This window comes from Anguilla anguilla, chromosome 10 (genome assembly GCF_013347855.1).
Source record: "Anguilla anguilla isolate fAngAng1 chromosome 10, fAngAng1.pri, whole genome shotgun sequence".
NCBI lineage: Eukaryota > Metazoa > Chordata > Actinopteri > Anguilliformes > Anguillidae > Anguilla > Anguilla anguilla.
Window position 1 is genome coordinate 2,450,547 of NC_049210.1, and position 20,537 is coordinate 2,471,083.

The 20,537-nt window shown below is 46.9% G+C and overlaps 3 protein-coding genes across 3 annotated transcripts; 2 read left to right on the forward strand and 1 right to left on the reverse strand.

The window, feature by feature from the left end:
* The first annotated feature begins 2,001 nt into the window (after window positions 1-2,001).
* hs3st1l2 (heparan sulfate (glucosamine) 3-O-sulfotransferase 1-like 2) lies at window positions 2,002-3,700 on the forward strand. Its single transcript, XM_035380135.1, has one exon. It carries the CDS (start codon window positions 2,142-2,144, stop codon window positions 3,045-3,047), a length of 906 nt encoding a protein of 301 aa, XP_035236026.1. The 5' UTR covers window positions 2,002-2,141; the 3' UTR covers window positions 3,048-3,700.
* Window positions 3,701-11,619: 7,919 nt separating this feature from the next.
* On the forward strand, window positions 11,620-13,731 carry LOC118206490 (homeobox protein vent1-like). The gene is made up of 3 exons (XM_035379269.1): window positions 11,620-11,869; window positions 12,444-12,694; window positions 13,390-13,731. The coding sequence occupies exons 1-3, from the start codon at window positions 11,620-11,622 to the stop codon at window positions 13,723-13,725; spliced, it is 837 nt and encodes a 278-aa protein (XP_035235160.1). The 3' UTR covers window positions 13,726-13,731.
* A 2,010-nt stretch (window positions 13,732-15,741) lies between these two features.
* On the reverse strand, window positions 15,742-19,938 carry LOC118206221 (histone H2A.V). The gene is made up of 5 exons (XM_035378587.1): window positions 19,812-19,938; window positions 17,083-17,160; window positions 16,839-16,952; window positions 16,434-16,563; window positions 15,742-16,171 (listed from the first exon to the last, which is right to left on the reverse strand). Exons 1-5 carry the CDS (start codon window positions 19,812-19,814, stop codon window positions 16,110-16,112), a joined length of 387 nt encoding a protein of 128 aa, XP_035234478.1. The 5' UTR covers window positions 19,815-19,938; the 3' UTR covers window positions 15,742-16,109.
* Window positions 19,939-20,537: the final 599 nt, after the last annotated feature.

Here is a 20,537-nt window from a genome sequence, read left to right on the forward strand (position 1 = left end):
CCTGCGGGGCAATTATGCTGAACAAACAGGAACAAGGGCACTGGCAAGCCATGGTGCCTGTTCAAGACAGGCTAATTAATAAACCCCCCCCCCCCCCCACATCAGCACAAACCCTGGACCGGCAGCGACAACAACAGCAACAGCAACAACATCCGCTCGAGCAACAGCACGTCGCCCAAAAAAATAAATAAATAACCGTTAAAACTGTAACAAGTGAAAAAAATTACAGTTAAAGTCCTAAAGGCTAGATAAGCAAATCGTTCATTTTTTAAAATTTTGTAAATTGTCATTTTACTGGATGACTTGCAGGCGCATGACTTCTAATATTAATTGTGCAGTCACACAAAAACCCGGCCGGTCTTTTCATTCATCAGGAGAGACGGTAGGAAACAACAGACGTTCCCAGCTCGCCGAGGGAGCGTGCCTGGGGACCTGGCCTACAAGACTCGGAGAAGATGATGTAATTTACCGCCTCGTAACAATTCAACCGCTCGTTCCTCAGAGAAGCCCGTTCGCTCCCTCTTAGCGCAGGAGACTGTGGAGCATCAGCGTTACTGTCAACACTGCCCGAGCGAGACCCACTTTGTCTCAAACTTCAACGGCATTTTGTACACAGAAGTAAAAGATGCGCTCAGGAAATATCACGTGGCCCTTTGTTCAATTAACAATTTAGCACGCAGCTTAAATTTATGTTTTTTTTTGTTGTTGTTGTTGTTGTTGTTGCAAATAACAATTAATGTTTCTGGATGTATCCTTATTTGTTTATCCGATTTATTTATCAGGGACCGTGTTGTGATGTATTGTACAAATTTAACCAAAATTTTAGTAACTCGGATGAAGCCGTGATAGTTCAGGAGGCGTTAAATCCGGCTCCTACGTGGAGCTCCAGCGCACCTGCAGTTCCACCGTTTCCCCACACGGAGGTGCTAGAGTGCGGTCTAAGAGCGCACCGGCAGAGCTTTGTGGCTGGCCTTGGGTGTGTCCCTCTCTCTCTGGGGACCGACTGGCAAGCCACCGCTCCTCTCAACATCAATCTTTAAACACGGGCTCCTCCACCAGCCTGGATATCAATCACATCACGTCAGACCACAATAAGAACCAGCCTCTTTGGCATTCCACATCAGAGCGTTTACAGTTTAACGGCCACGCCCATATTTTTCCTCTCCACGCCGCGTGATCCTGTCAGACACAAGGAAACTGACCTTGCTGGAAATGCATGTGCTTCCCCTTCCACCGAATTACTTTTTAATTTGACCGAATAAATCACTTCTGCCCCGTTTATAAATCCCGTTTCTTGCTCTTAGTCGTATTCCCCAAAGGCATTAACACAGATTGTGAGAAAAAAAAAAACGGATGTGCAAAATTATTTCTAAATGAGCTTGCGGGAAACCACAACAAATTTCCTTTTCAATTTGTCATTCGGTCAGACAGAGACATGACAATTAGTTCAGATGATCATGCTACAAATTACTAGAAGCTTATGAGCCAATTTTGTGCTTGTTCTACAATTGTTCATTATAAATGTACAGGTTACCAATTTTATAATGTATCTCTGGTCTAAGAAGCAGATACATTTGTTTTAAAGAAATACTGTGCCAATAACCAACATTTATCGCTCTACGGCATTTGTTCTTTAGTATGCGTAAAATTTTTAATTCATTCATACTTTTTTTTGGCAAATCCTGGAAAAATATGGCTTGTCTAACAATAACACCCTTTTTCTACATTTGTTCCCCCATTAGAGTTCTATGCCAGTCTGAAGACCCATGGTAATGCCCAGCTGAAGACCCATGGTAATGCCCAGCTGAAGACCCATGGTAATGCCCAGTGAAGACCCATAGTAATGCCCAGCTGAAGACCCATGGTAATGCCCAGAGAAGACCCATGGTAATGCCCAGAGAAGACCCATGGTAATGCCCAGAGAAGACCCATGGTAATGCCCAGCTGAAGACCCATGATAATGCCCAGTGAAGGCTCATGGTAATGCCCAGAGAAGACCCATGGTAATGCCCAGAGAAGGCTCATGGTAATGCCCAGAGAAGGCTCATGGTAATGCTCTGCCGGTGTTAGGCCCAGCGTTGGTCCCTGTGGTCCTCCTCCCCCCCACGTCTGTGTTCCCCCGTCCCGGCTGGTGGGGTGCCATGTTTTGGACGCTGCTCCTGGCCGTCCTGCTCCTGCTGCTGCTGCACGCCCAGCTGCACGTGTGCCTGCGGGAGCTGCGGTCCGCCACCCCGGCGCCCGGCAACGCCACCCAGCGGCTGCCCGGCAACGCCACCCAGCGGCTGCCCGGCGCCATCATCATCGGCGTGCGCAAGGGCGGCACGCGGGCACTGCTGGAGATGCTGAACCTGCACCCGGACGTGGAGGTGGCCAAGGCCGAGGTGCACTACTTCAACCTGGACGAGAACTACCGGCGCGGGCCCGGCTGGTACCGCGCCCAGATGCCCCTCTCCCTGCCGGGGCAGCTGACGGTGGAGAAGACGCCCGGCTACTTCACGGCCCCGGCGGCGCCCGGGCGGGCGCGGCGGACGGCGCCGGACGCCAGGCTGCTGCTGATCGTGCGCGACCCGGCGGAGCGGCTGGTGTCCGACTACACGCAGGTGCTGCACAACCGGCGGCAGCGGGGCAAGCCCTACCGGCCGCTGGAGGAGCTGCTGCTGCGGCACGGCCGGATCGACCCGGACTACAAGGCCCTGCAGCGCAGCCTGTACCACCAGCACCTGGCGCGCTGGCTGGCGCACTTCCCGCCCGGGCGCATCCACGTGGTGGACGGCGAGGCGCTGATCCGCGACCCGTTCCCCGAGCTGCGGCGGGCCGAGGGCTTCCTGGAGCTGCCGCCGCGCCTCTCGCCCGCCAACTTCTACTTCAACGCCACCAAGGGCTTCTACTGCCTGCAGGCCGCCGGCCGCGACAAGTGCCTGGACGAGTCCAAGGGCCGCCGCCACGCCCCCATCGGGCCCGCCGCGCTGCGCCAGCTCTGCCGCTACCTCCGGGAACCCAACCGACGCTTCTTCCGCATGGTGGGCCGGACCTTCGCCTGGTGCTGAGGCCCGCCCGGGCGCCACCCGCGCACGGATTGGATGGGGAGCAGCCCCCCCCGCCGCCGACCGACCAATCAGAGAGGGAGGTTCTCCACGTCGCCTCCGGCCCCCTCCTCCTGATCTCTGCGTGGCTGCTGGACTGAAGAGGCCACAGTTAAGAACAGGCTGACGACACCGACGAGTCACGGTGCGGCCACTCCCAGGCTCAGCCAATCAGAATAAAGAACCGGGCCGCCCATCAGGACACGTTAAAAGTTAAAGTGTGCCAGTACAGTGAGGTCATGCAAACTGAGAAAATCAAAAAATGAAAAATTTATCTTTCAGAACATTTCGTGCTAAAAACTGCAATGTTAAAATGAAAGATTCCACCAATACTTTATACACACACTTTTGCTTAACAGAAAGGCTGGATCTGTTTGTGATGCTTTCAGGAAACCAATAGAACTCACACATGGAGACGGAATTATATTAAATGACATCACTCTTACGAGCTGTTCAGGGGGGAATGGGGAAACCAGGACCTCTTGCCCTCAATACAGTTTGGAGCAAATAAGCAGCACCCGAATATGCCATCAGGGAGTCACCTGGTTAACGGCAAACAGTGAGCAGGAGGACCAAAGCTGCCGTTTCAGCACTGATTCAGAGATAGTGGCTACATTAAAAAAAAAAAACACCCCTTTAACTGGTCTTTCCTCAGTGGGGTCTCTTACCAATCATCAGAAAAAGAGTTCAATGGCTTTATTTGATTTATTTAATGGCTTCCCTTAAATTTCTAAATAAATTTTAAAAAAAAGGGGGGGGGGTGGGTTTCTTCGTGCTCTAGTAAGATCTCAGCCTGTGGATAACATTTTATTTCATTATAATTCCCCTTAAATGAACGAAATCCAGTGGCTACAAATGAAAGCTTTGATCCATTGACGGCTCAGCGTGTTTTTCGACTGATCGCAGTGAACTCTGCAGGTTTCCGCCAGTCAGGCGCTTAGCGAACGGTTCAGCTCAAAGCGCGCGGGTGCGTAGCCGTGGCCCGGCCTGTGGGCCGGTGTTTCAGGCCTGTCCGCCGGTTCCGGTCCACAGTCCATCGCAGCAGAGCGGTACTGTGTTATACTCCAAACCGCCCGGAGTCCAATCACACTCAGCTATGACCGCTGCAAGGCCATCTCGCGTGTGGCGACAGGTACGACTGTGAACACTGGCTTTCAGGCACGGTTCCGTAGGGTCGCTGTTGCTCTTTTGTCTTATTTTGTATCCAACTATTTCAAACTTGCAAATTATTCATTGAGGAGAAATGTCTTTATATTTATGTCTCTTAAAATGGGATATCTAAAAACAAAACAAAACAAAAACTGTACTGTACTGTGAAGGGTCTAATTTTGATGTTGTTTTTTTTACAGTCAACAAAATGTATAAATGTAAGCAATGGGCCTTCAAACGAGTGGACAGGAATGGTGTGGTTTAAGGATCCGTTTCAGAAACTCAGCAGAAACTGAATTATTTTTTTGTTGTTGATTTTTTTGGACTCTCGATTCTATTTTGTGGCCACACAAAATCTTTGGTCACCTGACCTTTATCAGCCCAATGAGCTCCTTAAATGTCATTTTGACTTCAAAGAGCACATCCATGTTCACACTTCACAATGTTTCTTTTAACGCCGTCTCCTGAGAGAACAGGAAAACAGGGGGGGGAACAATACTGCCTCTCTAACGGCCTTGTGGGCCAGCCCGTTACGCTGGTTCTCCTCAGCACGCCCTGCAGACTATTAACGCAGCATTAACGCAGCGCGTGAGGCCGACGTGTTGGGGGATTCAGTGACCCTCGGGACGCAGATCCAGGTAAAGGAATCTTAATCTTAATCCCCGTTCTCGGTTTTCTTCCTTCACACACACGTGAAACCAAAGTCATTTTGAGACAGGAGGGGGAAATAAAAGGCACCTTTTTTTCGGGGAGGGGTTTCACAGCTCAGAGGTGGCGGACGTAGGGACCCGAGGAGACTGCGGGTATGTAAGGGACAAGGTGAGATGGTGTCTGGCCCGGGGGGTGGCGAGTTTTGGGGGGGGGGGGGGGGCAGATGCTGTTCTAATGGGGCCCTTCCCCTCCTATCTACTTTACAGGTCTCTCAGCTCAAAGCCTCCAACGGTGCTTTGATGGGAGGCTGATTGGAATCAATACTGTTGAAGAGAAAAAGATAAGATGTTGCTCCACAAAAAAAAAAGAAAAGAAAAAAAGAGTCATCATTAAAGACTGACAGGATCAATGCCGGGGGGGGGGGGGGGGGGGGGGGGATGCAGGAAAATGCCTTTAAGGGAAACGAGGAGAGAATCCGCAGGAGGTTCAGCTAAAGTACGATCAAAGTCACCTTTGTAAGCTTATTAGTGCCATCACTCCACTCTTAATCATGGGATTATCGCTTCTTAATTCATATTTGTATTGGGAGTCACTCTGTTCGTTTGCTTAGGCAGCATTTAAAACGTACACAGCACAGGTAGACATTAGCTTCACTCAGTGTTCAGTTTTACAGTTTTGCGTGTTGGTGTGAACTACAAATTTTTCAAAAATAATTTCTATGGTCACATGACCCGGCCCTGTATTAAATGACATAATACATGAAATGTTTGTCACCCTGAACCACGGGCGTGAGGGGACATATTTGTGCTAAGAGCTGGTCTATTTCCTATAGTTTTTTTGGTTTATGTGTTATTCAGTCAAGAATGAAATTGTTTTGTTTTTCATTTTTCAAATAAACAGATTATTATGAGTTTATCCCTTGACACCTCTTTTGGAAATTTATTTTTGTCTTTGCACTGGTCAGAAACTTTAGTAACTGCTGATTACTCCTACTGTAAACAAAAATATTAATCTGTTCCAACTAACTTCAGTTTCTTGTTGTCTATTGGCTGTAATATACCCATAATCTAGTCTACCCCTAGAACACCAAGATAATACCTCCTATGATTAAGATTGCTGGGTCCATATAAATAGGCAGTTAAACACATACCAATAAACACATCATTGATTTACCAAATACACATTATCATTCTGACTGGAAAATTAGGAAAGGTTAGTCTCCATTTACCTTCAACCACCCTATTACACTGACCAATCAGTGGCCAATGTTGGGGGGGGGTCATTCAGGTTCATCAGTTTTTTGTAAGAAAGCCCTTCAAGGGAGGCCTTTCTACACGTTTAGTCTTGTTTTCATGGTCAGAACTCAAACTGATAAAGACTTGACCTCACAATCCACCTTTGTGGTATTTTTTAGGGGGTAGTTGGGCTATGAGTGAGGCCGAGAGAGAGCGTTCAGCCCTCCACTCCGTTTCCGAAAGTCGCACTGGACGAGAGCGGCCCGCTAAGTGATTGTAATGAAGCGGTGAAATGCATTCTGGGACCGTGCCAAGAGGGGACAGCGGAGCAAAAAGGGGTCGGTACCAGGGAAGTTAATAACACACTGCCATCGACTCTTACCAGAAACTACGAAGGCAGGCGCCCATTTTAAGCTCGCAGCCGAGTCGAGCGATGTTTTAAGGTTGTAAGGAGTTGTGTGGAAAAAAGCAAAAAACTAGAGTCCTGTATTTGTTTCTTACCATTTACAACACACTGATATACATGCAGATCATAAACATGATATACAGGTAGATCAGTAAAATGTGCAGTAGTGGATTATTACTCATTCAGTGTGGGCTCCATTAGGAATCTCGTCAGCTAATGCTTTAATATCTATTCATAAATCCCATCTGTTAGAGACCACAGTGTAACTCAAAGAGACCTCTTTTCTTTAAACAAAAACATTAATCTTTCAGCTCCTTTCATCTGCAACGCAAACATTTGCTGCAAAGAGAACTTTAATCCGTGGTTTAAAAAATCAGGTGCGTGCGAGTGTTTACTTTCCAACGAGTTTGCAGTGTGGGTATTACTTTCTTCAGCACACAAAGCTTACAGCACGTCCTCCATTTACACTTTTTCATGCTCTTCAGATGGGGGGAACAGAGAGGGTAACAGAAAAAGAAGGATCATGCCCATGCAAAGGGACTCACGCCTGGGCGAAAAGCCAGGCGCCCTACGGCCTGTGCCACAGGTATCACCACCGCGGCGATATTTTTGACCAGGAAAAATAGCTGCACTAGTAATCAGACAGCAGTACCAAGTGCGGTTGAGGACCAGGCGTGATGTAGCAGGCCTGTCCAGGAGACTGGAGCACCGGCTAGTTAGCGTGAGCCGTTAAAGGCGAGAGCTTAGCCGCCCGTGGCAGTGCGGGGGGGGGGGGAGGCGGGGACAAAGTGTTTACATGAGTAACAGGGCCACAAACAGCCCCATTACAGATGAAAGGGGCTCACTGGGGGCAATCAAACGGCGTCTCCAATGGAGCTTATTACCCTGAAAGACAGCGGTCTACCCCTGCATGTGGAGGAGGCGGGGCCGAGGGGTGGGGATCACGGGGGGGGGGGGGGGGGGTTATCTCTGCAGGCTTGGGAAGGGGGGGTCACATCTCTGAGGCAGGGGGGCTAGGCCCCATCCCTACTGCAAAACTTCACCACTACAGTCTGGACTGAGCAGCAAATGAGAGCTCATGTCTCCATACGGATGTGACTTCCCAGACTTGATCTCAATAATAAGGGAGCATCTTAGGTAGACAATAACTATCCTTGAGAACTGCACTCTATAGATATGCACACAGTGGCACTGTCTGTTAAAGAGCATGCAAGGACACAGGGTATTACATGACAAACCCCGTCCGTCTGTTCGTCCGTCTGCTTGTCCCTGAATCATCGCCCCGCTCAGGCCGTGCGCCACAAACCAAAAGGCACAAAGAAACAGACTCGAGTGATTATGAGGTAATCAGCCCCCCCCCCCCCCCCACCCCCAAAGTAGGTGTCTGTCCCTCCGCTGATAGCAGGGAGGACCGGGGGTGTCTGCCGCACCTCGTCCCCCCTACCCCACCCCCCAACCCCCCGTCTGCACCGCATCCCCAGCTGCCCCCCCCCCCCCCCCCCGCCCCTCCCGCCCCTCACATCAAAGAGCCCAGCTTCTGTTCCGCCGTATCGCGGCCCTGAATGAGACAGGAGGAAGGGAAACACCGTCTGCGGCAAAGACCCCCCCATCAGCTGGAGACGGGCCTGCCGCACGCGAGATACGGCACACAACGGGGGGGGGGGGGGAGAGGGAGAGAGGGGGGAAGAGAGAGAGAGAGGGAGAGAGGGGGGGAAGAGCAAGAGAGAAAAGGGGGAGAGAGAGAGGGACAGGGAGGGAAAGAGAGAGAGGGAAAAAACCAACGTTCTGCTCTTTGAAGATATTATAACTTGAGATCCATCTCTTGAATACATTTAGTGTTCTGCTTTCATTCAGAAAGACCGTCAGAGAGAGCAAACAGGATTAGCAAAGACTGTTCAACTAATTGCCTGAAGAAAAGAAATGGCCCAACTTTAATCCCTATAATCAGTTATTTTATCATTGGATGTAATCACAGATTAGGTACTGACTGAGACTGCTGCTTTCAGTCATCTACAGATACATTAAAAAGGTCATTGTACAATGATAAAGATTACTTGCAGTGACAATTTAGTCTCTATACATTTTGCATTGAAAAATGTTTTATAATGTCCATTCTATATTGTGAAGGTCATTGTGGTATCTATGGTAACAATACATCAGGAAATAAAAACAAGTATCTCCCATCAGCTATATCTCAACACAGAATATTTTTCACCTTTTTAAAAACTCTCAGGAAGCACAAAGATATGGCACTGACACGTGCAGTTATAGACAGATACACTGTGCTTCATAAATTATCTGTGATAAAGACATAACTAAATATAACATTTATTAATTTAATCTGGCCCAGTTCTCTCCGTGGGATTGGATATATTAAATCACATTTCGCCTGCATAATTATGGCAGCCCATAAATGTTATTACAGCAATGAAGTCTCATGACTAATAATATTAGCTACTGCGTGTGGAAGGCCTATGTCTTTTCATACTTTTTCATTTGCTAACAAGCATGAAATTACAAGACTGGAAATGTCCATCACCACCATTGGAGAATCTCTAATATCCATTAGTTCCAATTATGAGGAAGAAAATGATCAGAAATCAGTTTATTGACTCTTCGACAGACAAGTTGCTTGATACCTGAGATGTACAGGTAATACATTTCAAGGGGTGGGGATAGATTTTTTAAAAATCTTTTTTTAAGATCCATAAGCATTGTTAATCAGAGATTTTTTGTTCTTGAAATTAATCGGCTTAATCACCAGTTGGCCAATTAACAAGACGACTGCTGTTCCAGCCTCAACAGTATAGCAGCTCTAAAATCTAATGATATGTTTATTTTCCCAAAAAGGCCACCCTAATCCTTCAATAACTTTTCTTTCTTTCCCCAGTAACCGGTGCTCAATGACAGACAGACAGACAGACAGACAGTAGTACACCCAGGAGAGCGCACACGATGTCTGCCTTTCTTAGCGATGTTAGCGGTAATTAGCACCCTCTGGCCTGAGCCAGGATTGACGTTGTTATCTCACTTCGACCAATCAGACACCTTCCCTCCGGCTCCTCCAGTCAGACTGCCGTCTCCCAGCCCTGTGTGGACCTGTGTAGTGGCTAATAGCTCATTAACTGTTATCCCCCCACATCAAAGGACCCGGGTCGCTTTGATACCTACTTAGACCAGTCGGGCCAAGTGTGAAGAGGCAGCTTATACACATCACCTCCTTACCGGAACTTCTTGTTATAAAGGGCCCTAATGGTCCTGTAACAGGGATTTCCAACCCCAGCCCTGGAGGCACCACCATTATTCTGGGTTCTAGTTTTTCCAGCAGGGGTCCCATTTGGAAAAAATAAATCTTGTATCGTTCTTTAAAAAAAAAAATGTAATTATAAAAAAAAATATATATATATATATAGTAAAAAAGCGTTCTTGCGCAATTTAGAATTTACCAACCAGGTTTCCGCAATAAGAAGGCACTGCTTGCCTGCAACACAACAATGACCTTACTTAAGATGCAAATGGTGTGTTTTTAATCTCCTCTCTGATGATCAACCACAGAATGATCTGCAGTGTCACTGATGAATACATCACCGACTGCTCAAAAAGGAGACCAGCCCCTTTGCAGATCTATCAACGCTGCGTTTGATTAAGAGGCAATTCAAGTGCAACTTGTGCCCTTCTCAAAATAAATTACTTTTGTTCCTTGTCGACTGAACAACTTGGGGCCTGATTTACTAACACCTTCAGCATATACACAACCTTTAAGGACAAGCAAAAACTAATAACACAACCATTGATTTGTGCAAAACAAATATTGTGACCAATCAGTGGTCATGTTATTATTTTAGTGTGTGCAAAAAGGTTTTCATATGTGAAAAAGGCCTTAGTAAAGCAGGCTCATAGGGAAATGTCAGTCACATTTGAAATGTTGAAGTGTTGAAAGTTACTCTGAAAATAAATAAACCAAACAAAATTTAAATAAATAAATAAATGATTATTCAAATAATACGCGCAAAAAAAAGTCAAATTCTGTTGTACAAATTCTATGCTCAACCACGTTCAGCAGGCAATGCTTGGCAATTCTTCAAAACCATGTGAACAGGAAGGCAGATGGAAAAAAGCAGCCATGGACATGATTGTCATGGTGATGCATTTTAGCACCAACAGAAACAAAGCCCAGAGCCCCTACCACAGTCACCACCGCAAAACAGGCGACACAGAAAGACAAACAACACGTGGCGACCATTCATCCAAGCGTGCGCCAACGTGACCTTTTTAGGGCTGAGTTTTCGGGGAGCTCCGGAAAGACTGATGAACAGGCTCTGGCAAGTGTGTGTAAGTCGGTCTGGATAAGAGCGTCTGCTAAACGCACTGTAATGTGAGGCTCGGCGCGCCACATTGCTACTGTGTCGACAACAGACAGACAAAGAGCAGCAGTGGGCCAGGTTGAACCACCCCCCCCCACACACACACACAGACACATACAAACACCAACAGATACAAGAGACAGTAGGAAGAAAGGAGGGAGACTCTTTGAGGGGGGGGGGGGGGGGGGGCTGACATCCCCAGACTTACTGGAGCCAGAAATTAATAGGCTCATTCAGAGCCAAATGAGACGTCTTAATTACCACACTTGTGAAAACTCAGAAGGGGTGGGAGTGGAAGAGGAGGCACGTTTCCCTTTGATCCCCCCCCCCAGCTAAGTGAATTGTAAATGAAGAGGGGATCCCCCCCCCGTAATAAATACCCAGGGCCCCCTGCTCCCGGGGCGAAGGATTCACCCGAATCTCCACCTGAAGGGAGGCAGCCAGACTGACGGTGTTCACAGTGCAGCTCACACGCATCGAGGCTCCCCAAGCTGCCCCAGCCACCCGCCGGACAAACTCAGAGGGACTTAAAACACTCATTCCAGGTGAAAAGAAGAGGCATTCTGCATTCCTCTATTCTGCCTGCAGAACTACACAAACTTTTGAGGAAAGGAGAAAAGGAGGTTTTTTTTTTTTTTAAAAGAAAAGTTGGGAACGCCGTGGAAAGAAGGCAGCCGCGGTGTCTGGGATTTAACGTCGGATCGGGTTTTTGGGATTCGAGCTTTGGGACGATGAAAGGGCGCTTCACCATCGAGTGGCTGTCCCAGAGCAGCCAGGCCGCCGCCGCTGGGCCCGGGCTGGGGGACCCCTGCACTTCCGGGACCCCCCCAGAGAGCCTGCCGGGGCTGTACTGCAGCAGGGAGCGGGTCGGCTCGGAGACCCAGCACCGGGACCACCGGCACCAGCGCACCCTCGCCCCCCAGCACCCAGAGCCCACCCCGGGACACGTCTCCAACCCCTCTTCCTCCTCCTCCTCTCAAGGTAAGACTGCGGCTCTGTAATCAGGCCCACTGGTCATGTCTCCTAAAAATTACTGCATGATGAGTCTTGTCTCATGTCCTCAAATAATTACATAAAACTGCCAAGGGGAATGAGCCAAAAATAATGGTACACATTTTTTTCCCCCCTTCTTGTTGGTCATGAACCAGAAGACAAACCACCAATCGCTTCACTAGCTTAATAAATGTATATGAATACAATGATACATTAACAATATTCAAATAACTGACATATTTTAGTCTATGCCAATAATTCATCTCTTATATTTCCCAGTACACAGAACATTCAATAAGACGTTTTTTGTTCGTTGCCATTTCCAGTTAAATAACAAGAAAAACTAAATTAAAACTAAATAAATTACATTTAAATTAAGACTTATTATGAAATACTAACTCTTCTTTATGTAAACACTACTTCAATATTACTAACTGATCACTGGAGGGATCCTAGCTTCGCATAGCGATAAAGGAGTGCTACATTTTTTTAAATCTTGAATAATCTGTAACGTCAGATTGATTTAGCGTGCAGTGAACTCATTTCTCTCTCTATCTCTCAGCTACAGAGCCAGGCTTCAGCAGTAGTACAGAAGAAGAGACGTCAGGGTACGAGAGCGAAGGGGAGCGCTCTCTCTCCCCCGCAACCCCGCGGGACACCCATGATACGTCCCCCGCCGCCGGACGCAGGCCACGCACCGCCTTCACCGTCGAGCAAATCAACCGGCTGGAGAAAGCCTTCAAGAAGAACGCGTACCTGGGCACGCACGACAAGGCCGAACTCTGCAGGAAGCTCAATCTGTCCGACAAGCAGGTGAGCTCGCGAACGCCACAGTGACGACATCACAGCACGTCCACGGTCCAATCCAAAGACAGGTAGCCCGGGGACTACAGATGGAAATAAGCGTCCCTGGTAAAACGCTGACACATCTGCAGAAACGCTAGCAATGTGCATTGCCCCTGTCAAACGAACTAATAAATTAAATGCATTTCAGCCGTCTCAATCATTTCCACTGGGCATGGCTGTGATTAGCTCTGGGCCAGAAAACCTGTTTCTCAGCATTCATATTTAAATAAATCTGTGCCGACCTACATACGTTTAATATTGCGCACTGAAGCCAGATTTCAGAGCTTCATTTTTGGGGCTGAGTGAGCCGCGTGCCAGAGTTATACTGCTTAAATGAATGATTAATTACAACAGTGTTCCATTAATTAATATGTAGAGTGAAAGATATTTACACTATACTTTCAAGATATTACCGACCTAGCTTATGCTTACTGTGTGAACTGGACTTAATGTGTTCATGGCAATACGTAACTGTAACATAAGTATTGTACCTTATCGGACCGGTGCTTTGTAGTTGTTCCAACGACCTCTGGTGTGCGCTTATTTTACGTCGCTTTCGATAAAAGCGTCCGCAAATTAAATGTAATGTAATGTAGCACGCGCAGTAATTATGTAATGTAATGTAACACAGGCAGTAATGGTAATTTCTTCCTGCCCCTCAGATTAGGAACTGGTTCCAGAACAGGCGCATGAAGCTGAAGAGGACCATGCAGGACACCCTGGCCCAGGCCTGTCAGGCAAAGATGACCTCCCAGCTGCTGCACTACCCCCAGCTCCAGGCTTTCGGGCCTGTCCCGCACCCCGGATATTACCCCGCCCAGGACAGCCCCACCCCTTACGCACCGCCTTTCAGCCTGCACTACCTCCCCTCTCCTGTGGGGGGCGCCCCGATCTCCACAGATCCCCTTTACCACCAGTACAGCAGCCTGCCCAGCCTGTTCACAGCCGCGGGCAGTGCGACCCTCACGGCCCCCCACTATTACCCCACCCACTACTAAACCAACCACCCCCCCCCCCCCCCGGAAGACACCACCAGTCAGCCAAAGACCTGTATCTCTGTTCCAGAGCATTAATCCTCAGTATTAGAAAACCCCAAGTTCTGCCTGACAGGGAAGAGTGCAATATGCCTCCTATGCCATTTGATTTGTTTTGTTCTGTGTGCGTTATAAATGTTATTTAAAAAATGATATTGTACATAAACTATATTGTGCCTGACTGTCCATGGTTTCGAGAATGCCAATTTCAAATGTATTTTGATGTCTTTTCGATTTTAATTAAATGCATTTCTTTAAGATTATCGATTTTTTTGAGGTACCCATTAAGTCCGATTTCCTCAAGCAGTCTCACTCAAACTACAAAACCCAGCAGCCACAGTACCTTCTCAGATAACACTGGGAACTGCAGTCCTGACAGAATGATTAATTGAGATGATTAAGGGACCCGCGGTGTGTCAAGTGCTTTAAAAAGAAGTCAGAAAAAACTAATGTGTGTAATTATGAGCCATTTAAGTCAGTGGGAGAGAAGATGTCTCCAGATGGAATGGTAATTTAGGCCCAGTAACTATCCTACATCCCCCTCTATTGACATGTCTGGGGGGGAAAAACACTTTAGCAAAATTATGAAAGAACACATGCACTTTTTTACATCGGCACAAAGTATAAGGTGAAGACTCAACACTTACAGACTGTACATTTGCTCCATCTTCTAAGCAATAGGTTAGCGATTTTTAAACAAATTTATTTCAAATAGATTTGAGGGCATCGGGGTGAAAATTGTAACCAACACTGGAATGCATTTCCTGGGAAACTGTCACGTTGACCTATTTAAACATCTGCAGCACCCTCTGCTGGTGTATCAACTCAATTACAATTTTCCTCCCACGCTGGACACGGTACACAGCCACTAAATATCTCTTATGGACATTGGATTTACTGCAATATATAGCACGTACGTTAATTTTCTAGAAAACATAATATAGAAAGCTGCAGTAATTTTTGCACATTAGTCCCTTTGTTGTGAAGTGTCGTACTTTCATTTCAGATCATAATGCACCAATTTATTGCAGTATATTGTGGAACGTTCACCACCCCAAAAAATTACTGACAGGCTTCTTGGTAATTGCTGGTTAATTTTTCAGTTCAGTTTCCAAACATGCTGTACACTCGACCCATCCTTTTTTTCTGATCTGTGGAAAAAACCCTTATGATTGGATACAGGCTGTAGAATTTTCCATCAGAATTCTCAGACTGAAAAGGCAATCTGACTCACTTTTCATCGTCGCTACACTCAAGTGTGCCAAGAAACGAGTACCTAGATTCACTGTGGATTTTCTGAATTATACCGGGACGCACAGTTGAAATGCTTCAGTTCTCGCAAGATGGTAAATTACAGAACTGGAAGCACAGGGAATACAGTGGACAGGAGAGTTTCATTTACATACGCGATTGCACAGAGGCGCAGTGCGCGAGAAAGCTTCGTTTCACTGCATACACAGTGATAAACGACATCACGGGCAACACAGGCACAATTCTGAAAACAGCACAGACGGGAGGACATCTGTGTCCCTGCAAGACCCCGCCACCCGTGGCTCGGCAAACAGGGAAAGCCCCAGGACTGGTATCCACAGCTAGCGGAAGCAGAACACTTGCTTCATTAAGCAAGATCTCAGATAAAAACATCTCACTTGGCCTTGCATTCACACACTGGCCATGGAGAACTGAGTCAAGTCACTTGTGCTGAAAGAAATGCCTACTTCTGCTTTACCAATTATGAACGTGCGCATTGGATACACTTGTCATAAAAGTGCACATTCCAAATGGTAAATACACTCGTTTAAACAGGAATATTCCCTGGAGGTAGTTCAGCGTTTCTAATATGGTGGAGATTAGTTTCTGACAGGAAGAATCCAAACGGAACTAGACTTTCAGGACAAGCAGTCGTTGTCACATGACAGTAAAAATACTGCAAGACGGCAAATCAAGCGTGTGTGTACCACAAAATGAACACAAAAAGCCTTTCGTTTGTAAAAAATGGTTTAACAATTCCATTTCTCAGTATAAAACACTTTTAAAGCCCTCGCCAAATCAAACAAATTTGTGGTCACAACATTAAAAGTTGATTCACACCTTTAAACAATCTAAAATAACACAAAATTTGTTGCATTCCCAACCCCCCCCCACCCCTAGCTTTTTTGTCTGTTTTTTAATAATATTACAACGCAAAGTCTAACAATCACTCATCTTTAACTACAATAAAAAAAGAACAAAAAATTTAAAATACAAAAAATAAAAATAAAATCAAATAAAAAAATCTGCTCTCCGGTTCAGTTCCTGCCTCGGCCTGTCTGAACAGGAGCACAGCCGGGCGATCCCGGAGGTCCGGCCTATGCAGTCTTCTGCTGACCCTTCTTCCCAATCAGGGACTTGTGGATGTGTGGGATCACTCCTGCAGAGGCAAACATGCGTTAACCTCACACGCAGGCACAGCGAGTGGGGTGTGTGTGTGTGTGTGTGGGGTGTGTGCGCCAGCGTGCAGGGTGTGGGCGTGTGCGAGTGTGGTGCGTGTGGGGCGTGAATGTGGGATGTGTGTGTGTGTGCATGTGGGGTGTGTGCGCCAGCGTGCAGGGTGTGGGTGTGTGCGAGTGTGGTGCGTGAACGTGGGATGTGTGTGTGTGTGTGTGTGAGCAGCGGGACTCAGCGTGACTGACCTCCTCCGGCGATGGTGGCCTTGATGAGCGAGTCGAGCTCCTCGTCGCCGCGGATGGCCAGCTGCAGATGGCGGGGCGTGATGCGCTTCACCTTCAGGTCCTTAGAGGCGTTTCCCGCCAACTCCAGCACCTGCATCACAACACAGGCACTTAGCAGACGCCATTATCCAGAACCACTCACACAACTCTCTGCACAGCATTGCATCCCATTTACACAGCTGGATATGTTCTGAAGCAATGCAGGTGAAGTGCCCTGCTCAAGGGTACAACGGCAGTGTGTCCTACCCGGGAATCGAACCTGTGACCCTTAGACCAGTTCCTTACCCATTATACTACACCGCCGCCCAGGGATAACAGGTGAGATCGGGTCTGAAGCAGGTGGGTGTTTTTTACGGCGCATCTCACCTCAGCAGTGAGGTACTCCAGGATGGCGGCGCTGTAGACGGCCGCCGTGGCTCCCACGCGCCCATGGCTGGTGGTGCGGGTCTTCAGATGCCTGTGGATTCGGCCTACGGGGAACTGCGGGGGACAGAGAAAAGCGCGATGGCCACCGTTCAGGATCGAGGGGGGGGGGGGGGGTCTCCAGTGAGACGACCGGAGAATTCCCCATGGTGGGTGGTGGAGGGGGGGGGGGGGGTAGAGAGCTTACCTGCAGCCCCGCCCGCTGAGATCGAGACACTGCTTTGGCCTTCGCTTTCCCGCTGTCCTTTCCCGCCTTGCCCCCGGCCTGGTCGGGGCGCGGGAGCGCCAGACACACGCCGCCGCCGCAGCCGAATGCAGGGAGAGAGGGAGAGAGGGAGCGAGATCGCGCCGTTAGCGTTGCACGCTACCGAAGAACCCACTACACCACACACACACCGGAAGAGTCTCGCACAGCGCCACGCGCCATGGCACAGCCTGTCCGATGGCGGAAGGGGGGTCTAGCTGAATCCCAAGGGGGCCGCAGTGTCTGCGGGTTTTCGTGTTTCCCTTTCAATCAGCTGCCAGTTAAAGGCTTGAGAACAAGGTGTGTGGATTCCTCAGCCAATCAATGACTTAAACGAAACGCTTGCGCTGAGAACACCCCAAAACCCAGCATGCTCTCCGGGACTGGAGTTAATCCTGCAGACGCTGCAGCCCTCCAGGACCGGAGTTCAACCTACAGACGCTGTTGTTTATTAAGTCACTGATTGGCTAAGGAATCCACACACCTTGTTTTCAAGGCCTTAACTGGCAGCTGTTTGAAAGGAAACCACAAAAAACCTGCAGACACTGCAGCCCCCTTGGGATTCAGTTTGACAGCCCTGGTTTTAAAGGATGGACTTGTGATTTCATGCAGTCACACCATTAGCACAGGACAGGTAGGTTGAACTGACGTTTTTGAGATTTGCAGCCTATTAAATTCATTTGCTCACATTTGATCATTTCAACTGAGGTAGGAGAAGCAATTTAAACACAAACAAAAAACAACAACTCCTTGACTCATTACCACACTACCCATTTTGTAGACCTTTGCAGAAAAAAAAACAATCTGATCCTTGCGATGTCTGTCACAATCAAACCGGAAAATAGTGAATAACAGGGAACCACTGTGGGCATCTGCTCAACTATAATGTAAGACCCCTCGACAAATTGTAATAGTAATAGAGGAATATTATGAGTAGGCTACAGCACTAACGCTGTAGCCAGTAGTCTTATTTTTACACGACGATTACATATACTGGAAGAGCACTCAAGTATTTTAAGGCAGAACCTTTTTACTGCTATGGGAAAAGTGCAATCCAATCAGCAAAGGCAAATTCCATCAGAAACGCAAGTGGACGCTGCCGTTTTAAGGTTACCCTTGAGCAAGGTACTTAGCTAACGTTAACTTAAATATCCATCTGTATACATGGACTGCGCGTAAAAAGACTCAAGTGTAGCCAAGTCGCTCTGGGTAAGAGTATCTATTAGCCAAGTACCCAAAAATATAGCTAGATAATAAATGTTCTATGCCAACGAATAGCAGCACGGAATGTATGTAACGATAGCCCGCTAGCTAGCTAGCAAGCAATGTGTCAAAGATTGCTTGCGAAATAGGGGCTAGGCGGGTCTGCAAATTGCTATCGTTGCTAAATCTGACATAACGCATCCGTTTCCTGCAATCAAAAACACGTTTACGTTATTCAAGTTATATACGGTTTACTTTGTGTAATAACATTAGCTTACTATTCGACTAAGGTAGCTAGCTGCCCCAGGTCAGATAAGGACAGCAATTGAAAGGAAAAGTAAACAGTCTTCGGACCATTTATACCAACTAATGTTTGGTGCCAAATAACCAGCGCAAGCCAAGGAAAGCCAGCCTCGATACAATTATACAAAATGCAAATGACCGTAACTTGGCTAGCTCGCTGTAACCCATTTTGCAAACTAGCAGTTGTACTAAATTCAGTTGTGGAGAAAAGCCACGGGTTTTCCCGCCACAACGGAGGCAACTAGTCTCATGCACGTTAGCATGCTACTTCAGCTGATGAGATTTAGATGTAAAGTTAACGGTGCATTTAACAGCACTCATTCATATTATAGATGATCGTATATCCATTACAATAAGCAGAACGAAGGAATGTCGCCGGTAACGTTAAGTTTTTTTTAACCGGGTTTCCACCTAACTTGGTAATCAAAAAGAAACCGCTAACGTTAACTTATATGTGAGGCACGGCTCGCACGTTTAGTATCCAACGTCAAGCTAGGTAGAATTATTTTTGAAACCCCACTTGCCCAAAAACCACTAGGAACCACGAGGAAAACTCATGGCAATAATGAATGAATAACTTTGCTATATAGCAAACGTGCAGCTCAGCCAGCTAAGCAGTTGGAAGTCCTGACCTAGACTGCATATAACGTTAGCTAAATCAACTAATGTTAGCAAAGCAAAGGGGGGGAAATGCTTTAGCTACCATATATAAACATTTATAAACAGCAATTCTCCCAACTGCTAAAACAAATCATAAAAAACAGAACCCCAGTTTAGCCAATTAGCCGCTCCAATTAGAGCTCACCCAATACAGTACAATATCAGCTAACGTCAAGTAGCAGTTACTGTAGATTTGACAAAAGGCGCTCGTTTGAGAGGTAGGTAAAGCCAGAACGCCAGCATCAACTTTCGCTATCACCACGTCCACGAAAAAAGAAAAAAAAAGCTTGTTTGATGGTGCAACCCAGTTAGCTGGTATTTTCATACATTTACTAACGAACTAACTGGCAAGCCAGGCTACCTATGCTGTCAGAATGCTCATTTGCCACAAACCTATAGCTATAGCTAATTCGCTAAGTATAACTATTAAGATAATTCTCACCCATCCTACTTTGTTCACGATAATTAGTTTCGTGGACCTGTAGTAAGAAATTGAAATACATTACCATTTTCAAAGTTTTCTTAATTCAATTTTGGAATCGAGAAATCGGATACAAATTTCGCCTCCAGACGGACAGACACAATAAACCCTTCTGAGAGCCTGTGCGAAAGGACCGTAGCGACTAAAGTGGTCCACCAATAGAAACGGCTGATGTTGGTTTGAATAATCGTTCCAGCCAATCGCATTATTGTTTGTATAATTCGACCCATCCCCCACCGCAAAATGGACTTAAACTGTCTTTTTTTTGCACACGGACCCACAAGGTTGGAGGGATTGATGGACGTCGAAATGAACTAATTCTAATGCTATTGAGAAGCCAGACAACTTTTCCACTTTATATTACTTTGTATGAGCCACTCTGGCTTGAAGATCTAAATCTAATAAGGATGATAGTTGCTGATCTGAAAATAAGTCAGCTTTTATTACTTGTCAAATGTAATTAATGTTATTTTAAGACAACTGGAGTTACACCCAAAAAAGCAAATTCCTATATCTAATTAATTTTGAATATGCGCACCATCTAGCATATTTTTTCAGATGTGGTGTATACACTATAATTGCCACCTTTTCCCCAGCCAGCATCTGCACATTGTTAAGGTTGTCAAAAACACTGACGCAAACAATACAATGAACGACACCTTGATTGTCATTTCAGATTGATTGACAGTGATCTTGCTCTCCGTGCGACCGGTGGTAAGGTGGAATTTCGACATAAAGGCTGTGTCCCAAA